Source organism: Leptinotarsa decemlineata, unplaced genomic scaffold (genome assembly GCF_025532065.1).
Source record: "Leptinotarsa decemlineata unplaced genomic scaffold, Ldec_3_MD MMD2_P_RNA_scaffold_7, whole genome shotgun sequence".
Lineage (NCBI taxonomy): Eukaryota > Metazoa > Arthropoda > Insecta > Coleoptera > Chrysomelidae > Leptinotarsa > Leptinotarsa decemlineata.
In genome coordinates, this window is record NW_027412534.1 from 2,851,371 (window position 1) to 2,875,625 (window position 24,255).

Below are 24,255 nucleotides of genomic sequence, written 5' to 3' on the forward strand. Positions count from 1 at the left end.
ATCACGAACGAGTCTCTGTGATCAGCTGTGATGGCAACAGAATTCAGAGTGGGGACGGAGTGAGAGAGTAATAGATAGAGAAAAAGTGAATAGAGAATAGAGGAATAGAAACTCGGAGAGGGAAATATAGGTATCATACAGCTGCAGGCATTAAACTTTATCAACGAATTTTTGTTATTTCGGCTTGCGGAAATAATCAGATTATATATTTTTCGTTATCCTTGAATCATTTCCTTCAAAATAAAAAAAAAATAGCTACGCTCGAGAATGTCGAAATGACGTTATTTTTTCACAACTTTGCTGCCCTTCCCTTTCTTTACGACACTCTTAAATTGTAAGATTACTGGAATACACACTTTTTGCCCTTGAGAGTGTTGCTGAAAAATGTATACACACCATACTGAGACTTCCCCCCTATTTTTGTATTTTCAATCCCATCGGGTTGATTTGGCGAAAATTGAAACAAAGCACCAGGCGTAAAAATTATTTTCCAAAATTTGATAAAGAGGTAATAGCGCTAATTAAAGAAGAAGTATCTAATTATTGGAGGAGAGTGGCAGAAAAGGATGAAAAAAGTAATTTTAGTTGAAAAAGGCTATAATGATATTGGACAGTTCCATATTGATGATGAAAATAACCTATAGAAACGAAATATTTATATAGTTATTGTGATTCTTATATAATCAGAAATTCTTATTGGATAACGAAATTGGTTCGCTCCCAACTATATTATTGAAGGTGAGCTGTAGGAAGGTAGGTTGCACTATACTGTGGTGAAGTTTACCTATATCGGTCAGACGGAAAGGAGCATTAGTACCCGCCTAGACAAACACGAGCGGAGTTGCCGATTGGGACAAACCGTGAATCCTACAGTCGTTGAACATGCATTGTCCGACGGAAAATACAATATTCTTTTCGAAAATACGGAGAGGATAGCAACCTCAAATCATTATCCAACAAGAATATAAATAGAAGCCATAGAAATACACCAATACCAAGAGAACTTCAACAGAAAAGATGAAAAGAAGCCATATCACGCTAATCGCGTGGTACGTACGCGCGAATCAGCACTACAAATCTGCCCTCCTAAGCCAAAAAGAAGTATCTCAAATTTCACTGAATTTTTTATTCCTTTATATAAGAACACTTTCAGTTGTATTTATTCCATTCCCTTAGCGAAATAGACGTATCTCGTCTGTATTGTGCAGCTGAAGTGCTAGAAATATGAGACGTATCTCAAAAATGAAACAAAAATCTAAGCAGTTTGGACGTAACTCATATGTCTTAAGCAAAACGGCCTTTTCTCAGAGATGTGTCTACTTTGCCTACGATTTCAATTTGACTTTCACAGAAATACATCTACATCGCTTACAATTAGTAACTACCCTGATAGAAACATCAATTTGCCGCAGTATCAGCTCTGTAAAGGATTCATATCAGCCTCATCTGTAAAATTTGTTGTTTAGTCATCAACACTGTCAAAGTCAGTTTGAAAATTAATTCTTATAGTAGTAAAATTGAAAAGAAGTGAAGAGAAAGAGGTACATGTTTCTATATTGCCAGTAATATATTATGAGGTGAGTGAATACAAAATTCACCAGCGAGAAAAAGAAAATTCAACATTGTATGTTAAATACAGAGCAAAATACAGAGAAGATGCCGCAAGAGATGAAGAAGTAGGAGAAATAGCGCAGATTTAAAAAAAGTTATGATGTTACCAAGGCTTGAGATGTTTAAAAGTGTGATTTTTACAAATCGTTTGACAATGTACAATAATAGTTTTGTTTCAGTTGGAAAGAAAAGAAACAGCAAGCCATTTGCAGCTCCCTGGCATGAAGCTTTGTTAAAACGAAACAAAGGAGAGTTAACCAGTACATTTTACCAGTTTTCTATTAGCAAGAGAGATGTTTTCAAAATTACGCTATGGCTCGATAATTGCACAGCGCAAAACGAAAATTGGGCATAATTTTTAATATATATTGTGAATTCCGATGAAATATGTGCCAATGAAATTAATATGAAAAACATTGTGCCGGACGATATTTTGCTCAGCTTGGGACCACTCGATGTTGTGTTGATTAGTCCAAACATGGTCTGCTATTCCTGATTTGCTAGTTTCCCCTCGTTGTGTGTGTTTCTTGTGCTCGGCAATGCAAACAATGGCCTCTTAGTTTCACCAATATATGATTTTCCGCATTCACTGTTATTTCCAACTGAAGGACGAATTGTTTACACAAGATGAGGGACTGCCAATGGGATCGCAACTTTCACCAGTCATAGCCAACATATATATGAAGTGGTTTGAAACACTGGCCATTGAAGAAGCCCACAAGAAACCTCGAGTCTGGTTGAGATATGTTGACGACACCTTCATAATATGGAACCATGGGAATACTGAACTAGACGCCTTCCTGAAACACATCAACAGCGTGAGACCTTCCATCACTTTCACAATGGAGAAGGAAGTCCACAACGGATTGCCATTCTTAGACGTTTTGGTGAAGAGGACCGACCCTGAGTAGGAAACATCTGTATACCGAAAACCCACTCATACGGGACAGTATCTGAACCACGAATCCAACCACCATAAATCGACTAAAAGATGAATCATCAAGACTCTATTAGACCGTGCTTTTGAGCTCTGTAATACGAAGGAAGGTCTCGAGAAGGAACTAGACATCATCAAAAATGATCTTCAACGGAATGGCTACTCCAAAGCGATGGTAGAAAAGACTTTGGCTAAAAGACAGCAAGAGCCTCGCAAGAAAGAGAAGCCGTCACAACCAGTGCTTGCACTTCCCTACATCAGAGGATTATCGGAGAGGATAAGAAGAACCTGCTTCAGATCCGGTAACACTATTCTTAGCATCCTCACGAAAACCAGGCCACCAAACGCGGACTGCGATTCCAAGAATTGCATTTACCGGATACCCTGTGAATGCGGAAAATCCTATATTGGTGAAACTAAGAGGCCATTGAATGTTCGCATTGCCGACCACAAGAAACACACACAGCGAGGGGAAACCAGCAAATCAGGAATAGCAGACCATGTTTGAACCCAGCAACACAACATCGAGTGGTCCCAAGCTGAGATCTTGCACAGAGAGGAACATTGGTTTAGGAATAATTCGAGGAAGCCGCAAACATTTTGTCCAACAACGTATTCAGCCAAGCCAGCGTAGAAATACGCAACATATGGAAACCCATCATCAAGCGAAAAATGACCTACTCTTGCCAAAACGGTCATCTCCCACGGAACCAGTGAAGCGAAAAATGGAAAGCGAGGATAACTGAAAGTACTCGAACGACCTATAAATAGTCATATCTCGGAGGAATCAGTCCAGTCATCACCCGTCTCATCTATTCAATTGTTCTATTTTTACTTGTATGTTATGTCACTATTATATCATTTCAGGTTTATTTTGCTTAATATAATATTCATTTTCAGCTATTCATTTTTAATTCTTCTTTTTTAGTTGTTTCAGGAATTTCAAATCATTTCATATAGTAGACAATGGAAGTCCGAACTAGTGAAATTCATAGTAGTTCATGTAAGACAAGTTGATTACCATGTCATTGTCGTCTCATTCTTCATTGTATTAACAAAAAAAAAACAAAAAAATGTAGGCGCGATTTTGAAATTCATTAAAATTCCCTATATCTCAAAACAAGGAAATTTGACGTATGCCTTTATGGCTTTGGAGGGCAGTACTTTAATCATGCCACTGAAGATGACTGTTGTAGTTGCAGTTGAAATGTTTGGAGATTTTATTCAAAGAAGACCACGGCAAACCCCAGAAGCCAACCAATATATCTCGATATTCTGCTTCCCGTTGGAGATACCAAAATGAGTTATTTAAAAAGGTACTTAGAAATCGATTCTGACCCTACACACCGAATTTCAACTCAAAAATTTCAATTGATGGTTCTTAATGAGAAGCTACGAAAATAATGAATTCATTTCAATGTAGGAATAGAAATGATTAACCTTATATTTATTATGAATACATGCATTTCATCGATTGTAATTATTTCATCATTTCTGAATCCTCATACCCGAAACCAATTATTGAAAATCGCACTGTGAAAATTACATAAACACTAACATGCCGAATTTTGAGTTGTAAGTCGGTATCGTAGGACTGAAATCAATTTCTGAGCAACTTTTTCAAATAACTTATTTTGGTATCTCCCTCGCGGCTTTCAAATAACGAGACTGGATACGAAAAAGGTTTTAACTATAAAAATTACTATACATTCAAATGCTTCCTTTCAATATACATTGAACAAACAGCGTAAGATAGCTTTTTGTTGGATAAATACATTTTTACTCTTTGCAGAGTTGCCCCACAAACATACACCATAGCGCCACTCTCATCCATTTGCATGCCTAGGAATTTAACAACATCATGGGTGTTTCTCAAAATAGAGTTATTAACAGTCACCTGAATATCATCGGTTTTATTTTGATAGTTGTGAAAGCGGATTAACTGAGTTTTTTTTTAATTGAAAAACAGGTCGTGACTATTGAAATAGTTTGAAACTACATCCAGAGTATATTCATATTTTCGTGTTGATTCATTCGTCGCTCTGGCAGATATCACCAGACTAATATCATCTGCATAAGCAGTTACTGCAGAATATGGTATTTTCCTGTCTATATTATTGATATATAATAGGAATAAGAGTGGCCCAAGTATAGATCCCTGGGGTACTTCCAGCTGGAGCAACCTCATTTCTGATATTGAAGATGAATAAACATCACATTTGTCAAAGTTGAACGAGACACACTGCATTCTGTTGCTGAGGAAAGATGAAACCTATGAATGTGAATTCCCTCTTATTCCATAACAATCCAGAATATCTAATAGCTTGGTAAGATTAACACAGTCGAAAGCCCTGCTCAAGTCATATACAACTACAGCGGGACATTCGCCTGAGTCAATAAATTCAATCAAGTCATCGTAGAAAGATAGTAGGGCACTTTGAGTTGATTTGCCACACCGGAAACCATGCTGAATGGGAGTCAGAATATTGTGTGATCCGATAAAATCGTTCAGGCGTTCTAAAAATGCATACTCGAAAATCTTCGAGTAAGTTGGAGGAATAGTAAATGGTCTGAAGTTTTCTAATAATGACAATATTTTATTTTTTTTTTTTGAATGGGAGTTACTTCACCCACCTTCAGCTTTGACGGGAAGATGCCGTATGAAAATGATAGATTCATCAAAAAGGTTAATGGTTCAATTATAGTACTTAATATTTTTTTACCAAGAAGGCAGGTACCTCGTCGATTCCCGAAGATCTCTTGTTCCTCATTTTATGACGGACGAGATCGAATAGTTCGCTTTCAATGAATGGTTTCAAAAATGAAGTGTGTCGATAGAAATCTATGGAATTAGTTGGATTGTCTAGATGCAATACTTTCGAAATTTTCCCCATTAGTGCTTGGGGGGCCTCGATGACAAAAGTGTTCAATTCAGTCACAATCTTTGCAGGATCTTCTATCAAGTCACCATCCTTTTGAATAACCATATCTCCTGATAAATGTTTCACTCCACTTGATTGAGAGTTCAGATACAACATTCCATAAAACCCTTGAACTGTATGTTTTTCCGTTAATCAGCTGTCGCCCCTATACGAACGACAACTCTCAGAAGTTGAGAAACTTGTGCGAGCTGAGGACTAACGAGGTCTTACCTTTTAACGTGTGATTCTCAACTATTCTTAGACATCCGTATTCTCTCTTGATAATAGTTTCTTTTCGTTTCTATCACTAAATTTGTATGTTTTTTTTTCTATTTTTGTAAATATCAGCTAAAGAAAGGTCATTTTTCTTGATAAAGAATAAATAGAGAAATAATAAAGAACATTGCCAGATACCCAACGCACTACTCTTTTTTTTTTCATCACCCCTCTAGAGCGCTCTCTAGGCGCGCAGTCCGTTATTTAATAGCCGGGCCTCGTATCGAGAATTTGCCCTTCTCGCAGGATCGAAGTAGGCTGGATTCAAAGCCGTCACTAGGGCTGAGTATTACAAAAAGTGAGGCCCGCGAAGGTCTACGCCTGTACCAAAAATCTAATCTCTGCTTTCAAAAATGACTGAAATACAGGGGCGTCGTCATCTTGAGTGTGTCACACTGTATATTCAAAGCAAGCCGGTCTAGCCGGTCCTGCTTGCTGAAACTGACGTCACTGTTCTCATATTCCGCAAATCGATGATAGTCGGCACTTCCTTGGCGGTCGCCCCAACTTTCAATAACTGTTGGAACTCCACAGCATGACGTAACAACATGATGCGTGTTCAACACGGGTTCAGAATAATTTTTTAGTCGGGTATAAAAACTAGAAGAGTCAGCATCGTCAATTCTGTAGACTGGTGGCAATAATTACCGTTGTTCGCTATAACACTGATAAGTCAAAACCTAATGAATTATTATTGAGCGATACTAACTATGCTGAAACATTCGGAACGCTTTCCGAATAATCGCTGAGTATTGCAATAATTTTACAGCCCGACCCATACGCCGAATAGTTGGATTGGAAGTTACTGGTGAACGACAGTGAATTCTATTCTTGTGTTCAATCATTAAAAAATGGCCTCAAGACAACAGAAAAATATTTTTGATGGGACTTTTCCTCAGCTCGTTGCAGTTTTGACAGGTGGGTGAACTGTGTTTTCAATCAATAAATATAGCGATACGGAGAAACAGTGATGAAAAGATAATTCTCATATTTAAACGAGCCCTGTTTATCTCCACGGGGGGTTCACCAGTTGGAATTTTGACAAAACCTAATTAGCTCATAAGTTGTTCATTTGAAGTACAGATTAGATACCTTACCTTAAGTAGAAATTTCTTATCGTTTGTTTTCAGTATAATGGTTACGCACATATATTAACAACAAATAATCTTTCTTCAATCAGTTTGTTTCTACTGAAGCTCAAATGTCACAATCTATGATTAAAAATGATCAATCACCATTCATATATATTGCCTGAAACACAAAAACAAATTAATAAACCATTTAGATCAATATCAGCAAACAAAATAACATTACAAGTTCATTCAAAATTATCTAAATCAATATGTAGTAAGTACATCAAAGTGTAACAACACTCAGTATATGATAAAACCATGTAGTAAAAATGTTGTCAAGCCTACTAAGTTATTGTTAATGGAAAGAGTTCATAAAATGTGCAAATTCCTGATTTCAAAAATAAATATTGTAAAATTGAAAATGTGAACAATCAAAATTGTTATAGTCTATTTCAAAAGAGTGTAGAGTAATAAATCATGAAGTGTCATAAAATTTGCCTGAATTTCGTTGTCGTCCATGGGCGTAGGCAAATCTTAGGATTATTAAACTTAATAATTAAAGTAAATTAAAAATTACAGACATAGATAATAATAAAAGGCCATTTTTGGGAAGTAATTTGGTCTAAAACTAAGTACCTACATGTATTTAGGTAAGTAAAATTTCTTAAAAAAAGATTAAGATTAATTTTAGTGGTTCTTGTAAACTTATTTAATATGCAATTTGGGTTCATATACTTGAGCATGATTTCTCAAAAAAGGGTTAACACTTAGTTCCGAGGTGCCATGTCATTATAATAATCCCTTTTTGACCCTGCCCACCAATCATGCAATACCTATTAAACCCAGGTAATTAAGAAAAAGGGTTTAAATATATTGTAATGGTGTCTTAAACATTCGAGTTATAATAGTAATTGTTACTACACCAATTAAACGTACAGTGATATTGTGATATAGAAATAGTGAAAAAGTTATAAAATGGGGACATTTACTCCAAAGAAAAGAAGTGTAAAAAATTCTCCGCTATCTGTTTGCGAAAAAGTTATAATTTTAAATGTATATGATTGCATAAAACACGATCACCCTAGTTTGTCTGTGCAAGAAAGTGTTGAGCGATGTGCCCGAATGACTGGAATTGGACAGTCCACGATTTTTAAATTATTGCGAGAAAGAAAGATATCAGGCCAGGTAAGTCCATGCAAGAGAAAATCAGGAAGACCAATAAAAATCTTAGATGAAGACACCAAATGTGACATTCGAAGAAAAGTTCATTCGTTTTATTTTAAAAAGGAAATACCCACTCTTGAAAAAATATTTATCGAGATAAGCCAAGATAACGATATTCCTTTGATATCCAGAAAACTTTTATGGAAAACTTTAAAAAGTATGAATTTTGCCTGGGAAAAGCACAATCGAAAGGCACTATTACTGGAAAGTGATGAAATTGTTTGCTGGAGACGAAAATATTTGACAACTATAAAGCAGTACCGCAGAGAGCAAAAGAAAATTTTTTATCTTGATGAGACGTGGATAAACGAAGGTTATATAGTCAAAAAAATGTGGCAAGATAAAAATATAACAAGTTCTCGCCAAGCTTTCATAGAAGGCCTTTCGACGGGTATTAAAGTGCCTTCGGGAAAAGGGAAGAGGCTTATAATTGCTCACATTGGAAGCGAAGACGGATTTTTAAAAGAAGGTTTGTTAAGCTTTGAGTCGTGCCGGACGGGAGATTATCATGAGGACATGAATTCGGATGTCTTCGAAGACTACTTCGGGGAAATGTTAAAATTTCTTTCAGCTGATTCGGTCGTGGTTATGGATAATGCAAGCTACCATTCAAGGCGCTTAGAGAAGGTACCAACTTCAGCTTGGAGAAAGCAAGAAATTATTAACTGGCTGTCAAATAAAGGTATTCAGTTTGAGACGAATTCAGTAAAGAAGGAACTACTAGCCATAGTAAAACAACATAAATCTCGCTTCATGAAATATGCCGTAGAAGATGTAGCAGAAAAGTATAAAGTAACTGTGCTGCGCCTACCGCCATATCATTGCGAATTAAATCCTATAGAACTTATATGGGCACAAGTTAAAGGATATGTTGCAAGGCACAATACCACATTTAAAATGAAAGATGTCAAGGTATTGTTTGATCAAGCCATTATGGAAATCACATCAGAAAACTGGCAAAAAGCAATCCAGCATGTTTTAAAAGAGAAAGATAAAATGTGGGAACTGGACAACTTGGTCGATCAGGTGGTTGACCCTATAATTATAACACCAGGGGATGATGACAGTTCTTCGGATGAAGACTATACTGATGTACAATAATTTAATTGAATTGTAAATATACTGTAGCGGGATAAGCAATCTGGACAGAGACCAGTGTATCAGTGACAGTGACACTTTTGCTTAGGTTAGGGTTTAGAATTAAGGGTAGTCTGAATAATTATTTTCTCGGAAGGTTCTCGAAAATTGTACCTAGTAATCTCTAGAACATTCAATTAGGGTATAAATAGAGTGTTGTTAAACGTTAAGGGAAGTTCACAGTTTTAGTATTGTTCAAGTGTCAAATTGTAATAACGTATCCAGTAAAGTTCTTGTCGTTTTTGTGAATAAATTGATTTAAAGTCCCCACAAGTGTTTCAATACGTAAAGTTCGTTCGTGTGTGTTTGTGAGTATTTCCCGATTTCGGTTCGTATATATTTTATTGTTACATTTTATATTTTTTTAATAACACTGTTCTGCTGTATTAAATTTTTATTTCCTTTAATATAATTTTTATGAATGCATATTCTTTTGGCAATTATCCCACTAGCGCGCCTCTGGCTCAGTATTTATCCGTCGATAACAATGGACAAATCCCTTAAAACAGGGTGATACCTACTTGCTCTTTATGAAACGACATAATTTTGCAATGCGGACTAGGGAAGTGACAGAATTTATTGACGGATCACCCTGTAGCGCTTTTGAATACTTAATGAGATTTTATTACCCTACACTCTTTTGAAATAGACTATAATATTAAATATTAGATTAAGTATGTTTATCCAAATAGTGAATAAACTAATGTTAGTTTGTATAAAGTGCCAAAAAGTTACAAATTATAACAAGTTGACATGATCTAGAATTTTCGAGAATTGGTTGCCAAGGAAATGAGGAGTTTATTGATTGGGGAAGCGGGGAGTCGATGAAGAACACTGTAAGAGGAAGCACGTTGAAATTTTGCTAAGTTTTTGAAAATTGAATTTAATTTGAAAATAGTAGGTGAAAATATTTAAAAATAAATAAAAATCCAGTAATGATAATTAGTGTGAACAAGCAGCTAATTGAAACTTACCAGGATATCCAGTTTTAGAAATTCCAACTAGACCAGTCACAGCTTCTAGATCATATTAAGGTAAAATAAAACCATGCCTAAACATGTTGCTGACATAAGGAGGCAGGAGAGACTTTTTCATCATTCAGTGATCACAAACTCAATGAACATTATTTCACCATTTCGAACATTAATTTACAAATCATAACATTGTGAAAATTGTTTTTGTCGATAAATCAATATTTGTCACTTTCCAGTCATTCACTGTTTATTCACAAACAGAAAACTGTCATTCTATGATAAAGGTTAGAAATCATAGAACAAACATTATCATAGAGTGGTAATCTGTACTCATTTTAGATTAAGTTATGTTTCGCAGATTCTAGGTAGTGATAAGGTGATTAATATCAAATTTTACATTATATTTATTTAGCATTTTGAAATTTTATTTGGCACAATAAATTTTGATAAACATCAAAGACCTTTCCAAGAACTCTACCTGTGGAGAGAGAGGGCGCTGCATGCTGTATAAATCCGACTGAGCTGAGCTAAACAAGGTAGGAAGTTTCCTTTAGGACAGTGTATCACCTAAAGTACAGGTTGTCAAAATTTTAGTAAACATATAATAACAATAAAAAATATAACAAGTAAATTCGGAACCCATTTATTAATATAAAAAATTTAATTAAAACAATTCACTTCAAAATAAATCACAAATCACTATTATACCAGGATATATTGCATAATATATATATATATATATATATATAAAATCTAGAAAGGTTAATGCAGTCAAGCTGCTGGAAAATAATTCCATGAAAATCAAAAAATAAATAGATAAGTACTCTTTGATCATTCCCATATTGATTTCAATTTAAGAGCCACCGGTATACAGCTGTTTCAGCCTATTGGGCATCGTCAGTACCGGGCAGGCGGTCCTCGATTGAAGACAAAATGAGAAAAAACCAAGAAAGTACTTGATAAAAATAGCTGCGTAAACGCAAACGAAACATAAGTGGAACCACCTATTGGTGTGACACCCAAGTCAACTTGCCAAGTTTTTATGTCAGTGTTGGTGGTTTGACCAATCAACCGACAACTGCGGTAGCAGAAATTTGGGAAGCTAACCTGAAATGCCATCGGAAAACGAATCCACATGTTTCTAGAAATGATATGAAATCTAGAAAGGTTAATGCAGTCAAGCTGCTGGAAAATAATTCCATGAAAATCAAAAAATAAATAGATAAGTACTCTTTGATCATTCCCATATTGATTTCAATTTAAGAGCCACCGGTATACAGCTGTTTCAGCCTATTGGGCATCGTCAGTACCGGGCAGGCGGTCCTCGATTGAAGACAAAATGAGAAAAAACCAAGAAAGTACTTGATAAAAATAGCTGCGTAAACGCAAACGAAACATAAGTGGAACCACCTATTGGTGTGACACCCAAGTCAACTTGCCAAGTTTTTATGTCAGTGTTGGTGGTTTGACCAATCAACCGACAACTGCGGTAGCAGAAATTTGGGAAGCTAACCTGAAATGCCATCGGAAAACGAATCCACATGTTTCTAGAAATGATATGAAATCTAGAAAGGTTAATGCAGTCAAGCTGCTGGAAAATAATTCCATGAAAATCAAAAAATAAATAGATAAGTACTCTTTGATCATTCCCATATTGATTTCAATTTAAGAGCCACCGGTATACAGCTGTTTCAGCCTATTGGGCATCGTCAGTACCGGGCAGGCGGTCCTCGATTGAAGACAAAATGAGAAAAAACCAAGAAAGTACTTGATAAAAATAGCTGCGTAAACGCAAACGAAACATAAGTGGAACCACCTATTGGTGTGACACCCAAGTCAACTTGCCAAGTTTTTATGTCAGTGTTGGTGGTTTGACCAATCAACCGACAACTGCGGTAGCAGAAATTTGGGAAGCTAACCTGAAATGCCATCGGAAAACGAATCCACATGTTTCTAGAAATGATATGAAATCTAGAAAGGTTAATGCAGTCAAGCTGCTGGAAAATAATTCCATGAAAATCAAAAAATAAATAGATAAGTACTCTTTGATCATTCCCATATTGATTTCAATTTAAGAGCCACCGGTATACAGCTGTTTCAGCCTATTGGGCATCGTCAGTACCGGGCAGGCGGTCCTCGATTGAAGACAAAATGAGAAAAAACCAAGAAAGTACTTGATAAAAATAGCTGCGTAAACGCAAACGAAACATAAGTGGAACCACCTATTGGTGTGACACCCAAGTCAACTTGCCAAGTTTTTATGTCAGTGTTGGTGGTTTGACCAATCAACCGACAACTGCGGTAGCAGAAATTTGGGAAGCTAACCTGAAATGCCATCGGAAAACGAATCCACATGTTTCTAGAAATGATATGAAATCTAGAAAGGTTAATGCAGTCAAGCTGCTGGAAAATAATTCCATGAAAATCAAAAAATAAATAGATAAGTACTCTTTGATCATTCCCATATTGATTTCAATTTAAGAGCCACCGGTATACAGCTGTTTCAGCCTATTGGGCATCGTCAGTACCGGGCAGGCGGTCCTCGATTGAAGACAAAATGAGAAAAAACCAAGAAAGTACTTGATAAAAATAGCTGCGTAAACGCAAACGAAACATAAGTGGAACCACCTATTGGTGTGACACCCAAGTCAACTTGCCAAGTTTTTATGTCAGTGTTGGTGGTTTGACCAATCAACCGACAACTGCGGTAGCAGAAATTTGGGAAGCTAACCTGAAATGCCATCGGAAAACGAATCCACATGTTTCTAGAAATGATATGAAATCTAGAAAGGTTAATGCAGTCAAGCTGCTGGAAAATAATTCCATGAAAATCAAAAAATAAATAGATAAGTACTCTTTGATCATTCCCATATTGATTTCAATTTAAGAGCCACCGGTATACAGCTGTTTCAGCCTATTGGGCATCGTCAGTACCGGGCAGGCGGTCCTCGATTGAAGACAAAATGAGAAAAAACCAAGAAAGTACTTGATAAAAATAGCTGCGTAAACGCAAACGAAACATAAGTGGAACCACCTATTGGTGTGACACCCAAGTCAACTTGCCAAGTTTTTATGTCAGTGTTGGTGGTTTGACCAATCAACCGACAACTGCGGTAGCAGAAATTTGGGAAGCTAACCTGAAATGCCATCGGAAAACGAATCCACATGTTTCTAGAAATGATATGAAATCTAGAAAGGTTAATGCAGTCAAGCTGCTGGAAAATAATTCCATGAAAATCAAAAAATAAATAGATAAGTACTCTTTGATCATTCCCATATTGATTTCAATTTAAGAGCCACCGGTATACAGCTGTTTCAGCCTATTGGGCATCGTCAGTACCGGGCAGGCGGTCCTCGATTGAAGACAAAATGAGAAAAAACCAAGAAAGTACTTGATAAAAATATCTGCGTAAACGCAAACGAAACATAAGTGGAACCACCTATTGGTGTGACACCCAAGTCAACTTGCCAAGTTTTTATGTCAGTGTTGGTGGTTTGACCAATCAACCGACAACTGCGGTAGCAGAAATTTGGGAAGCTAACCTGAAATGCCATCGGAAAACGAATCCACATGTTTCTAGAAATGATATGAAATCTAGAAAGGTTAATGCAGTCAAGCTGCTGGAAAATAATTCCATGAAAATCAAAAAATAAATAGATAAGTACTCTTTGATCATTCCCATATTGATTTCAATTTAAGAGCCACCGGTATACAGCTGTTTCAGCCTATTGGGCATCATATATATATATATATATATATATATATATATATATATATATATATATATATATATATATATATATATATATATATATATATATATATATAAAAGTTTGACACTCCGAAAAAATCATAACTCATAGGCAGTAACAGAAAATGTGAAATTTCACAGAATCACACCATAATCATTAAGTCATGAACAGGTCCATCGAATTTTCGAAAATAATTTACAGGGTGGTTGAAATTTCCACCTAATACATAATATCGAGAAAACTGATGAAACACGATTTTTTCAAATGGAAACCATACACTATTCTATAATTTTTGGATACTACAAAAAAAAGATATCAAATTCATGAAGAGTACCTAAAATACAACCCTGGCAAGATATATATCCGATTTTGGGAAATATTTGAAATGATTTGAAATGTAAATCATTAGAAGCAATACCAAACCAAGAAATGTTTGGTATGGCTTATATTTTCCAAGTTTTGTTAAAATTTTTATAGCAAATTTTTAATTTCTCTCTAAAAATGTCCGTATAAGTAAAAATGTATCAGAAAAGTTAAACTCCATGATGGGTTTGTTATGTATACATGAATTGATGACAATTTACCGAACTTGTTTTTTAAAATAAAGGGGATATCTGTCAAAAATAAGCAAAACGTTAACTTTATCCTAGTTGCATAAAATTTAGCATATGGATATAAAATTGCCGTAGACACAAATTTTTCAAGTAACTTTTTGTTAAATTCGATCTAGAAATGCATTTTTTCAAGTTAAGTTGAATTTGACAAACACTGAACGTCAGTGGGTCGCAGTTGGCCGCATCATTTTAAGTTAAATTTAAAGCACAAACAAGTGCCGAAGTTAAACTTCATTGAAACTTTTCGAAAAAAAAGGTTCCCATATGGTGCGCATTTTAATGGTGACACTGTATATACAGAGTGTAACATAAGTACGTTGAAATATTCACGTGTCGTATTCCTGAGACAATTTTAAGAAAAAAAGTCTATATGAATTGGTGTTCCTGAAATGCTTCGTTTCGGAGATACGGGGTGTTGAAATTGAATTTTTTTTGTGCACTTTTTGAAAATAACTCTTGCAAAAAATAAGTTATTTGCACGAAATTCGGTACCGGAGGCTTTTTTGACGTGGGAAATCATAATTTCGTATCAATTTTCAACATCTAAAGAACGCTGCATACGCTGTCATTATTTATCTCAAATTGCCCTAACTTTTTTGACATTAAACTTTTGGTACTTTTCATGAAAAAACCTAATTCTCACCCGTTTCCAAGTAAAAAAGGTACACCTCCTCAACAACGCTGGAGGTGATCGTTTTCAAGATATTTACAATTTTCTATATCGATGCATATTACTTTATAGCCAAATTTGATTTCAATAATTTTCGTCACTCTCCGCTTGCAAATTGAGTTAATTAAATCCAGTAGGCTATGAAAGTTTGTTTATAAAAATAGAAGTTCGCTGTCACATCTCTAACTATTAATTGACAAATTCACAGTTCGGAGTTCATAAAATGATTTTTTGGTACCATGCCCGACTTTACGAATGCTGAATTGGCTGCATACGGCTTGGCTGACGGAAATTCAAGCGAGGCCAGACGCATCTATCAGAAACGGTATCCAAAACGCGTGACTCCTTGTGCAGCGACATTTGCGAATCTTTTCCGGCGACTTTCCGAATCTGGAAGCTGTGAAACAAATTCTGCAGTAGGACGGCCACGGACTACAAGAATTGTAGAATTGGAGGTGGCGGTTCTCGAAGAAATTAGTGAACATCCAGAGACAAATACAAGAAAAATTAGTCAAACTTTAAACGTGAATCGCTTGACAGTTCACAGAATTTTAAAGGAACATCAATTATATCCTTATCATATTCAGCGTGTCCAGGCACTTACGCTACGTGATTTCCAACCACATATCGAATTTGTTCAATGGCTTCAAAGAACAAGTCGAACAACATCCGCAAATTTTATCGAAAATCCTCTTCACAGATGAGGCTAATTTTTCAAGAAATGGTATCATGAACTTCCATAAGAACCACATCTGGGCGGAAGATAACCCACATGCGGTAACGCAAACTCATTTCCAAGACAGATTCTCTTCTAATGTATGGGTAGGCATAATTGGGGATTATTTAATTGGGCCCTATTTTCTACCCTTACGTTTGAATAGAGATGCTTACCTTAATTTTTTGGAACACGAGCTTCTCCAACTTATGGAAAAAGTTCCCATTGGTCTCCGAAATCACTGCACGATGGAGCCCCTGCTCATTTTAATGTGATAGCAAGAAATTTTTCAGACGTAGCATATCCCCAACGATGGATAAGAAGGGGAGGCACTGAGCACTGGCCCCCGAGGTCCATGGACCTCAATCCCGTCCATTTTTTTGGGACATCTAAAAATCACTAGTTTATGCTATCCCTATCGAAAATGTTGAGGGATCGCATCATAGCTTGCTGCGAAACGATAAGAAACACTCCGGGAACTTTTCAACGGGTGCGGAATTCTTAGATGAGGAGAGCAGAATCTTGTATTACTGTTGGGGGTCGTCACTTTGAACAGTTGTTGTAATAGTTGTTTCGTTCAATTTTTATATGTTTATTTTCTAATAAATAACATAGTACTTCTCCGAATTGGTTTTATTACAAACTCCGAAATGTGGCAATAGAATAATTGAACTTACCATTTTTTTTTAATTTGGATTGAATAATCAGTTCGATAATGTTCACTTTAGAAGAAGCCTGTATGGCTATACTGCGTATAAAGTTTGATGAAACTAACTGAAATTGCACAAAACTTATGACAGAAACCTACCATGTTTTGAAAAATTTCAACAATCGAAACGAATTCTCCCATAAAGAAGAATGATTCGTTTTCGAATCATTCTTCTTTATGGGAGAAAGTTGTTTATTTTGACGAGATCCACCATATAGTTAATTTTTGTAATGTTCTCAGCAACTTCACTTAGCACCCTAGGAGCTAAGTAATATACATCGATATAGAAAATTATGAATATTTCGAAAACGATCACCTCCAGCTTTGTTGAGGAGGTGTACCTTTTCTACTTAGAAAAGGTGTGAAAATTAGGTTTTTTCATGAAAAGTACAAAAGTTTACTGCCAAAAAATTTAGGGCAATTTGAAATAAATGATGGCAGCGTACGCAGCGCCCTCTAGATGTTACATGAAAATTAATACGAAATTATGATTTCCTACTTCAAAAAAACCCCGGGTACCGAATTTCGTGCAAATAACTTATTTTTTGCAAAAGTTATTATCAAAAAGCGAACAAAAATTCAATTTCAACACCCCTTATCTCCGAAACGAAGCATTTTCGGACACAAGTTCATATAAATTTTTTTTCTTAAAATTATCCCAGAAATACACTTACTTGAATATTTTAACGTACTTATGTTACACCCTATAAATATAAAATCGACAAAGGTTAATGCAGTCAAGCTGATGGAAAAAAAATCCATTGAAATAAAAAAATAAACAGATGAGTATTTTCTGATCATTAGCTTCCCAAATTTCTGCTACCGCAGTTGTCGGCTGATTAGTCAAACCAACAACACTGGCATAAAAACTTGGCAAGTTGACTTGGGTGTCACACCAATAGGTGGTTCCATTTAGGTTTCATTTGCGTTTACGCAGCTATTTTTATCAAGTACTTTCTTGGTTTTTTTCACATTTTGTCTTCAATCGAGGACCGCCTGCCCGGTACTGACGATGCCCAATAGGCTGAAACAGCTGTCTACCGGTGGCTCTTCATTTGAAATCAATATGGGAATGATCAAAAATTACTTTCTATCGATTGGTCGATACAAAGTCGTAGGCATGTCATATGCACCTTTCCGGAATGAATATCTATCAGATAGAGATACGATTTCATAAGAATTCGAGGTAATGAAAAAAACTAATTTTTATCATAATAGGCTTTTGCTTTCTGGTATACAGTGTGACAGTGTTCCATGTTAGTGTAATTTATTACCATTCATTCAAAGTAGAACTCATGTGAATGATATCTGATTCTTATTCAACAACAAATGTTTGAAATACAAACTGAGTAGAGAAAAGTATCTTCTGTATAATTCAGTGTTCATATAGAAGTATTTGTTTCGAAAGAATTTTTTCTTTCCTATAATTCAATGTTTATATGAAAGTAGCTGTTTCAGGAGGACTTTCTTTCAGTTTGTGCCTGAAAGTTACTTCTTTGCATGATCTACACATCCATGTATAGAGTTACTTATTTTCAAATTGATTACTTCCTTCCTTTCTTTGGAAGATTATCTCATCCCTTTTTTTTGTATCAGATGGAGTAGTAGAAAGCCAAAAACTTTCTTTCCCAAAAATACTCTCTGTGTTTCAATATTCAAATGCATCCGAATCTTATTCACATTGTTTTTTTTTCTCGCATTGTTCACCATCACTACACAGAAAAAGTCTGGGTTGTTATCACACTCGTTATTACTATTAGTATTTTCCAAGGACACCACATTTTGAATAGATAACAAAAATTTTAGGTAATTATAACTGCACCAATATCGAATCTCAACATTCAAATCGCGGTCAGTTCCTGAACTGAACATTGACAACACGACTCTTATAACCATCCTCGCATCCTATTCGTCACCGTAACATGACTCCAAATTTGATTTTATGACTCTTCAGCTGATCATAAAACTCGGTTTGTAAAAATCATCCAATACGAACCACGAAGTCTACAATCCACGTGGACTAGTTGGCAGCGGCTTTATTTCTCTGTATTGGTTTTTTTGGTATTCGAGATCACCGACAGCTTTAACTATGCACAATACCGGTTACTTCGACTATAGTTCTGTTTCCTAAATGCTGAATTTTTAATTCTCATCGCAGAAAGTGTACCGTCGCCGTACTTTTTCAGCTACTTCTGCTGTGAAAGTTTCTGTTTTCAGGCAACACATTGGTTCGCAAATTTGAACGATATGGTCGTATTGTGCATACCTGTTGTGTGTACCTGTTGGGCTGTTCAGTGATTACTTTAATAAGTGTATGAAAGTGTAAAAATGGTTTACATTCTTCAAGACAAAATTTAAAAAATTGTAATTTATGGAGAAGTTGGAAAGTGCACACGAAGGGCGGCATATCTTTTAACGGAAGGCATGCAAATTGTAATGTTCGAGCCACCGGAATGTTCTTGATTTGGTGAATAAATTTTACGAAACTGGTTCAGTAACAATTGAAAAAGGAAAAAACTCCAGAGTACTGAATGAAGCAGATCAAATTTCATCCTTATGAAATGTAGATTCTTCAAGAGATCCACGAGAATGATTGTGATAAAGTTTTGTGAAATCATGTCTCATCGAGGCAGTAACATCCCTAATCTTCTGTTAAACATCCTACCACGTAGTGACGGCTACATCCATCAATTTACTTCTGTTAAACATATGTTTCAGCAATGAGTGTTCATTTTTTCTGAATGAAAATGTTAATAGACAAAATTGTCGCTATTGGAGTGGACGAAAACCCACATATTTTTCGGGTAGGGCATATACAACACCCACAAAAAGTTATTTCAGGGCTGGTATAGAAGAATAGCCATTATTGGAAGAAAACTTAACTGGCAGTATGAACCTTGAAATTGAAGAGACTATCGAGCCTCTTATAACTCACGAACTAGATAATCAAATGGATGCAAAAGGTAATGAACCTCTGCAGGAGGATCTGTTACATTTCCAGCATCATTTTCTTTCCGTCCCACAGTGGTTGAACAAGAGATTTCCAGATAGATTGGCAGAAAGGGAGCAGTTGAATGACCTCCGAGATCGCCGGATTCAACACGTTTAGATTTATTTTTCCAGAGGCATCTTGAATCCGTTTTTTATGAAACTCAACCTTTCGATATTGGAGAATTTGAAAGACAAAATACAGCAGTATGCCACTAAATTCTTAGTGAAGTGTTTCTTTACGTTGAAGGGAGTTCGGAAATAGACTTTATTACTGTTCAGAGCGAAATGGAGGACATTTCGAACAGTTTATAAGATAAGCGTAAGTAGATTTTGAATTTGAAATGTCTTTCAGGCAAATAACATTTTATTTTGTGAAAGGACAGTAACAAAAAAATAGAAAATCTTACGCGTAATACATTTATTCCTGTTATTCTAGCCTTGGAATGGTGCCACCTATTCTTCAAACCATAATGCCTTCAAACCAATAATGCATCTCAGAACAGAAAAATTCTGATTACATGTGTAAGTTCAGAACGCTTCATTTCGGAAACTGCTCATCAAAAAATATAACGCCACGCTATCATTGGGAGCAGAACTGAACGCTAATCAAAATGATGTGTCACTTGACACCCCTTCCAAATTAAGATTCTACCCCTCCTTGCGGGTTGAACCACAAAGGCTATAAATATTCCTTGAAAATGTTCCACTTGACTATAAAATTGACCTATGTTTTCGATTTACTGGAAGGTAGACACCCTGTGTATCAAATAAAAATGTAACTGCAGACAAAACTTAAAACAAAAAATCATACTTCGGTTTCAAATATAAACGTTTTGACCTCCGTTCCAAACTTACTGATATCTGAAAGAGCTTCCAATTGCGTTATAAGGCAAAACTCATCATTTTCTTCACCTCTGTATGAGACCGAAAGATAATAGCTATTTGTATAACAAGGGAGGAAAGTGTTACTTTTCCTCCTTCCTCTACGCGTCGGGCAGTAATCATTCAAGGAAGGAAAATTCACTTTACCCCCATGTTATACATATGATTTTTCCGCCTCCCTCGAATTTTTAAATAATTTATTTATGAAACTACCAAAAAATAATTTATTTATGAAACTTACAAACAAAATTTATTAAAGAACTAAAACTGAGAAGTAGGTACAGTATAACTCATAGGGACGGTATTTTCATACTTGCATCCTACATATTTTCAATTTCTGCTAAAGTAATTATTTATAGTGATGTTAAACGTGCAGTTTTGAGCAGTTGTTATTTGAATACCACTAGAACTGAGAGCTGGATCCAACGCAGTTTTCGTGATATTATCACTAACTATATTATTATACAGCTGGTGTCCCTCGGAAATACTCGTACTTGGCTGATTACAATCAGTTTCATTAACTTTAGTGACTTCCATAATTAGGTTCGAAATTTTTTGCTTTTTTGCAAGAGATTGATGCACATATCCTTCAGCGATATTTGTAGACTTCCAACCTCCGTGTTGCTTTAAAGTAAGAATGTCTCCTCCAGAATTTGCAAGTAAACTTGCCGAGGTTCTTCTGCAACTATGCCCGGTATAATTTATGGCATTAGGCAGTTTTTAAAATTCTGCAATTTATTGTAGGAATTTTAGCTATAGTATTTTTCCCAACCATTTGTTGATACATTTTCCTGCTCTATAGCAGACAAATAAACGTGTCTGATCTATTTTAGGGCGTAACGATATATATTTTCTATAAATACCAATATAATTAGGGTCATTCATCAATGAAACTGTGAGTCAGAAATCATATTTGCAAGAAACGAGTTATGTCAAAACGTGAAATAAACGCACGAACACCTCATAATCTATTATCAAATCGTTTTATGAATGAATGGAATGTAATTATTTCCGATGTTAGTAACAAGCTTGATAAGTCAGCAATTTTCCGAAAAAATTAAACAACAAACAATCATTATAGAGGTTACTTTTCATCAACTATGAACAATAGACGTGGTTATTCCTATAATGGCGAGTAAACTTTGTGTCAACATTGCAATTGAATTATTGTGAAGTGGGGTATATGTGATAATGGGGCAATTGTGATAGCAGGTTTGGAAACCGCTACTTGAATATGTATGCTGGTGCCACCAGACCTAGCCCAAAATATGCTAGTCTAGCGCGCCACCACTAGAAACTGTCAAATTCAAACTTGGATTTCAGTTGAGTATAGACAAGTGAAGGGTGCGTTTCGTTTTTTATACATTTACCCCGTTCGTGAAGTAATATATTGTTTTTTCGGTAAGTATTAACAGTAATCTAATTTTTAATCACTAAGTAGTTAATAGTAGTTTGGGAAAACATATTGTATAGTTTATTTAAAAAAAAACTTAATATTAAACTCAAAATGTAAATATAACACATTTGCCCCTTGAAATTGTATTGTTGGTGTAAATGTATTATAATAGGTGAGGTCAAATGTGTCATAGTATATCATATTTACCCCGTTTGTATAACTTCCTAGATTTAGAAGTGGATTACTTGAATAGTTATTTGAAACAGCTGTAGAAGCTTTAAAAACTTTTTTGTTACAGATAATATCATGGTTCGCTGCTACAAAAGAAAAACTTCAAATGAAGGAAAATATTCGGCAGCTGATCTCAACACTGCAATGTCTAATGTTTTATCAGGCCGAACATCAATTTATAAGGCAGCAAAATTGTACAAAAAAACCTACGTTACACTACATTCCCGTGTAAAAGGGAAACGGGGAGCAAAAAAAGCAACTAAAGGACGTCCAACATCGATTTCTGCTGCTGATGAAGTTAGATTAGCCAATGGTCTCAAAACGATGGAGAAGTGGGGGTACGGCTTATCAAGAAAAGAAGTTTTAGAAATTGTGGGAAACTTTGTAAAGACTAACCACATTGAAACTAATTTCAAGGATGGAGTTCCAGGCGAAGATTGTTTTTTGGGGTTTAAACGGCGTCACAGATTAAGTATGAAAGTTCCACAAAACGTGGAATATGGTCGCAAGAAGGTTCTCGACCATTATATAATTTACCAATATTTTGATTTATTAAAATCAATAATGGACGAACACGGCCTTCACGACAAACCTGAAAGAATCTGGAATTTGGACGAGAGTAGCCTTTGTATCGATCCGAGGAAGACAAAAGTAATGGGAGATATAAATGCACCTTCGTCAAGAACAATTAGTTCTCCTGGGAAAGAAAATACCACGATTGCTCTAATGTGTAGTGCAGCTGGCCAAAAAGCTCCACCACTAATAATTCATAAAGGTTTACACTTATGGGATCAATGGATAGCTCCACCACGCACGGATTTTGAAGGTACTGTTTATGCAGCTACAAAGAAGGGATGGATGGAAAAAGCCGTTTTCAAAAATCATTTCATAAACACTATAATTTCGTCACTTCCCTCTGGAAGACTCATACTAATTATTTATGATGGACATTCCACTCATATGAATATCGAGACGTTAGAAGCCGCTGTGCGAGAACAAATTATAATTCTAAAACTGCCCCCGCATTCCAGCCACATTTTACAATCTTTAGACTTGGCTGTTTTCAAATATTTTAAAGTTAAATGGGATGAAAAACTAGTTGCCTAGCAAAGGCAGCATGTAGGTCAGAAATTACCAAAACAAATGTTTTCTCAATTTTTATGTACAATATGGAAACAGGTGAACGCAGAAGTAATTATTAACGGTTTTGAAAAAGGTGGAATTATTCCTTTTAATCGTGACGTCATCCCTGAAACATCTTTTCTACCAGGCTTGCTTAACAAATGGAAGAAATGGTAGACATTAAAGCAACTCCTGAATCTCGAGAACTATCTTCTCTAAGCAGAGAATCTACAGCTGTAATCGAAACTGCCACTCCCGACGAAGAGGAAAATATAGCTGCCAGAGTTGACGAAACCGAACCAATTCCATGTTCATCAAGTGCAAGTTTAACTAAAAAGGAGAACGCTACCTTTGAAGAGTTATTGTTATCAACGGTAAAGCAACCTCCAAACGCACCAACCACAAATAAAAAACGCTTATGCCCTGGTTCCGAAGTATTGACATCGCAACAAGCTATTGATGTTTTAAAAGAGAAATCCCAACAAAAAGGAGAAAATACAAAGATTAATAAGATAACTAAGGGAAAGTCAAAAAAACGAAATAAACGAAATTCAGTATCATTCAGTAGCAGCGAAGAAGAAGGGTCCCCAATATTAATGGATTCTGATAACACCGACGAGTTTCTGGATACTCTTTTGAAAACAGAAAACAGAATTGGAAGAAAATGCAAATGATAAAGAAGAAGACGAACAGAATGTGGATTTAACAAGAATTGAGAATGTGATTTGAAAGGGTTATATTTTTAGGAGTGATTAATTTTTTGGGAAAGAAAGTTTTTGGCTTTCTACCACTCCATCTGATACAAAAAAAATGGATGAGAGAATCTTCCAAAGATTTGAAAATAAGTAACTCTATATATGGATGTGTAGATCTACACATCCATGTATAGAGTTACTTATTTTCAAATTGATTAATCCTTCCTTTCTTTGGAAGATTCTCTCATCCATTTTTTTTGTATCAGATGGAGTAGTAGAAAGCCAAAAACTTTCTTTCCCAAAAAATTGAGAATGTATTTGTCG

The 24,255-nt window shown here is 35.6% G+C and overlaps 2 protein-coding genes across 4 annotated transcripts in view; both read left to right on the forward strand.

The window, feature by feature from the left end:
• Positions 1-6,290: 6,290 nt before the first annotated feature.
• Positions 6,291-24,255, forward strand: part of LOC111514953 (facilitated trehalose transporter Tret1) — a 38,752-nt gene continuing 20,787 nt past the window's right edge. Inside the window, exon 1 of one of the 3 annotated variants that reach the window (XM_074170200.1) lies at positions 6,291-6,663. In XM_074170200.1, coding sequence (XP_074026301.1) covers positions 6,597-6,663 — 67 coding nt within the window. In that variant the 5' untranslated portion in view covers positions 6,291-6,596. The other 2 variants (XM_074170201.1, XM_074170202.1) reach the window with 2 other exon arrangements.
• Positions 21,402-23,371, forward strand: LOC141480279 (uncharacterized). The gene is made up of 2 exons (XM_074170198.1): positions 21,402-21,888; positions 22,182-23,371. Exon 2 carries the CDS (start codon positions 22,190-22,192, stop codon positions 23,219-23,221), a length of 1,032 nt encoding a protein of 343 aa, XP_074026299.1. The 5' UTR covers positions 21,402-21,888; positions 22,182-22,189; the 3' UTR covers positions 23,222-23,371.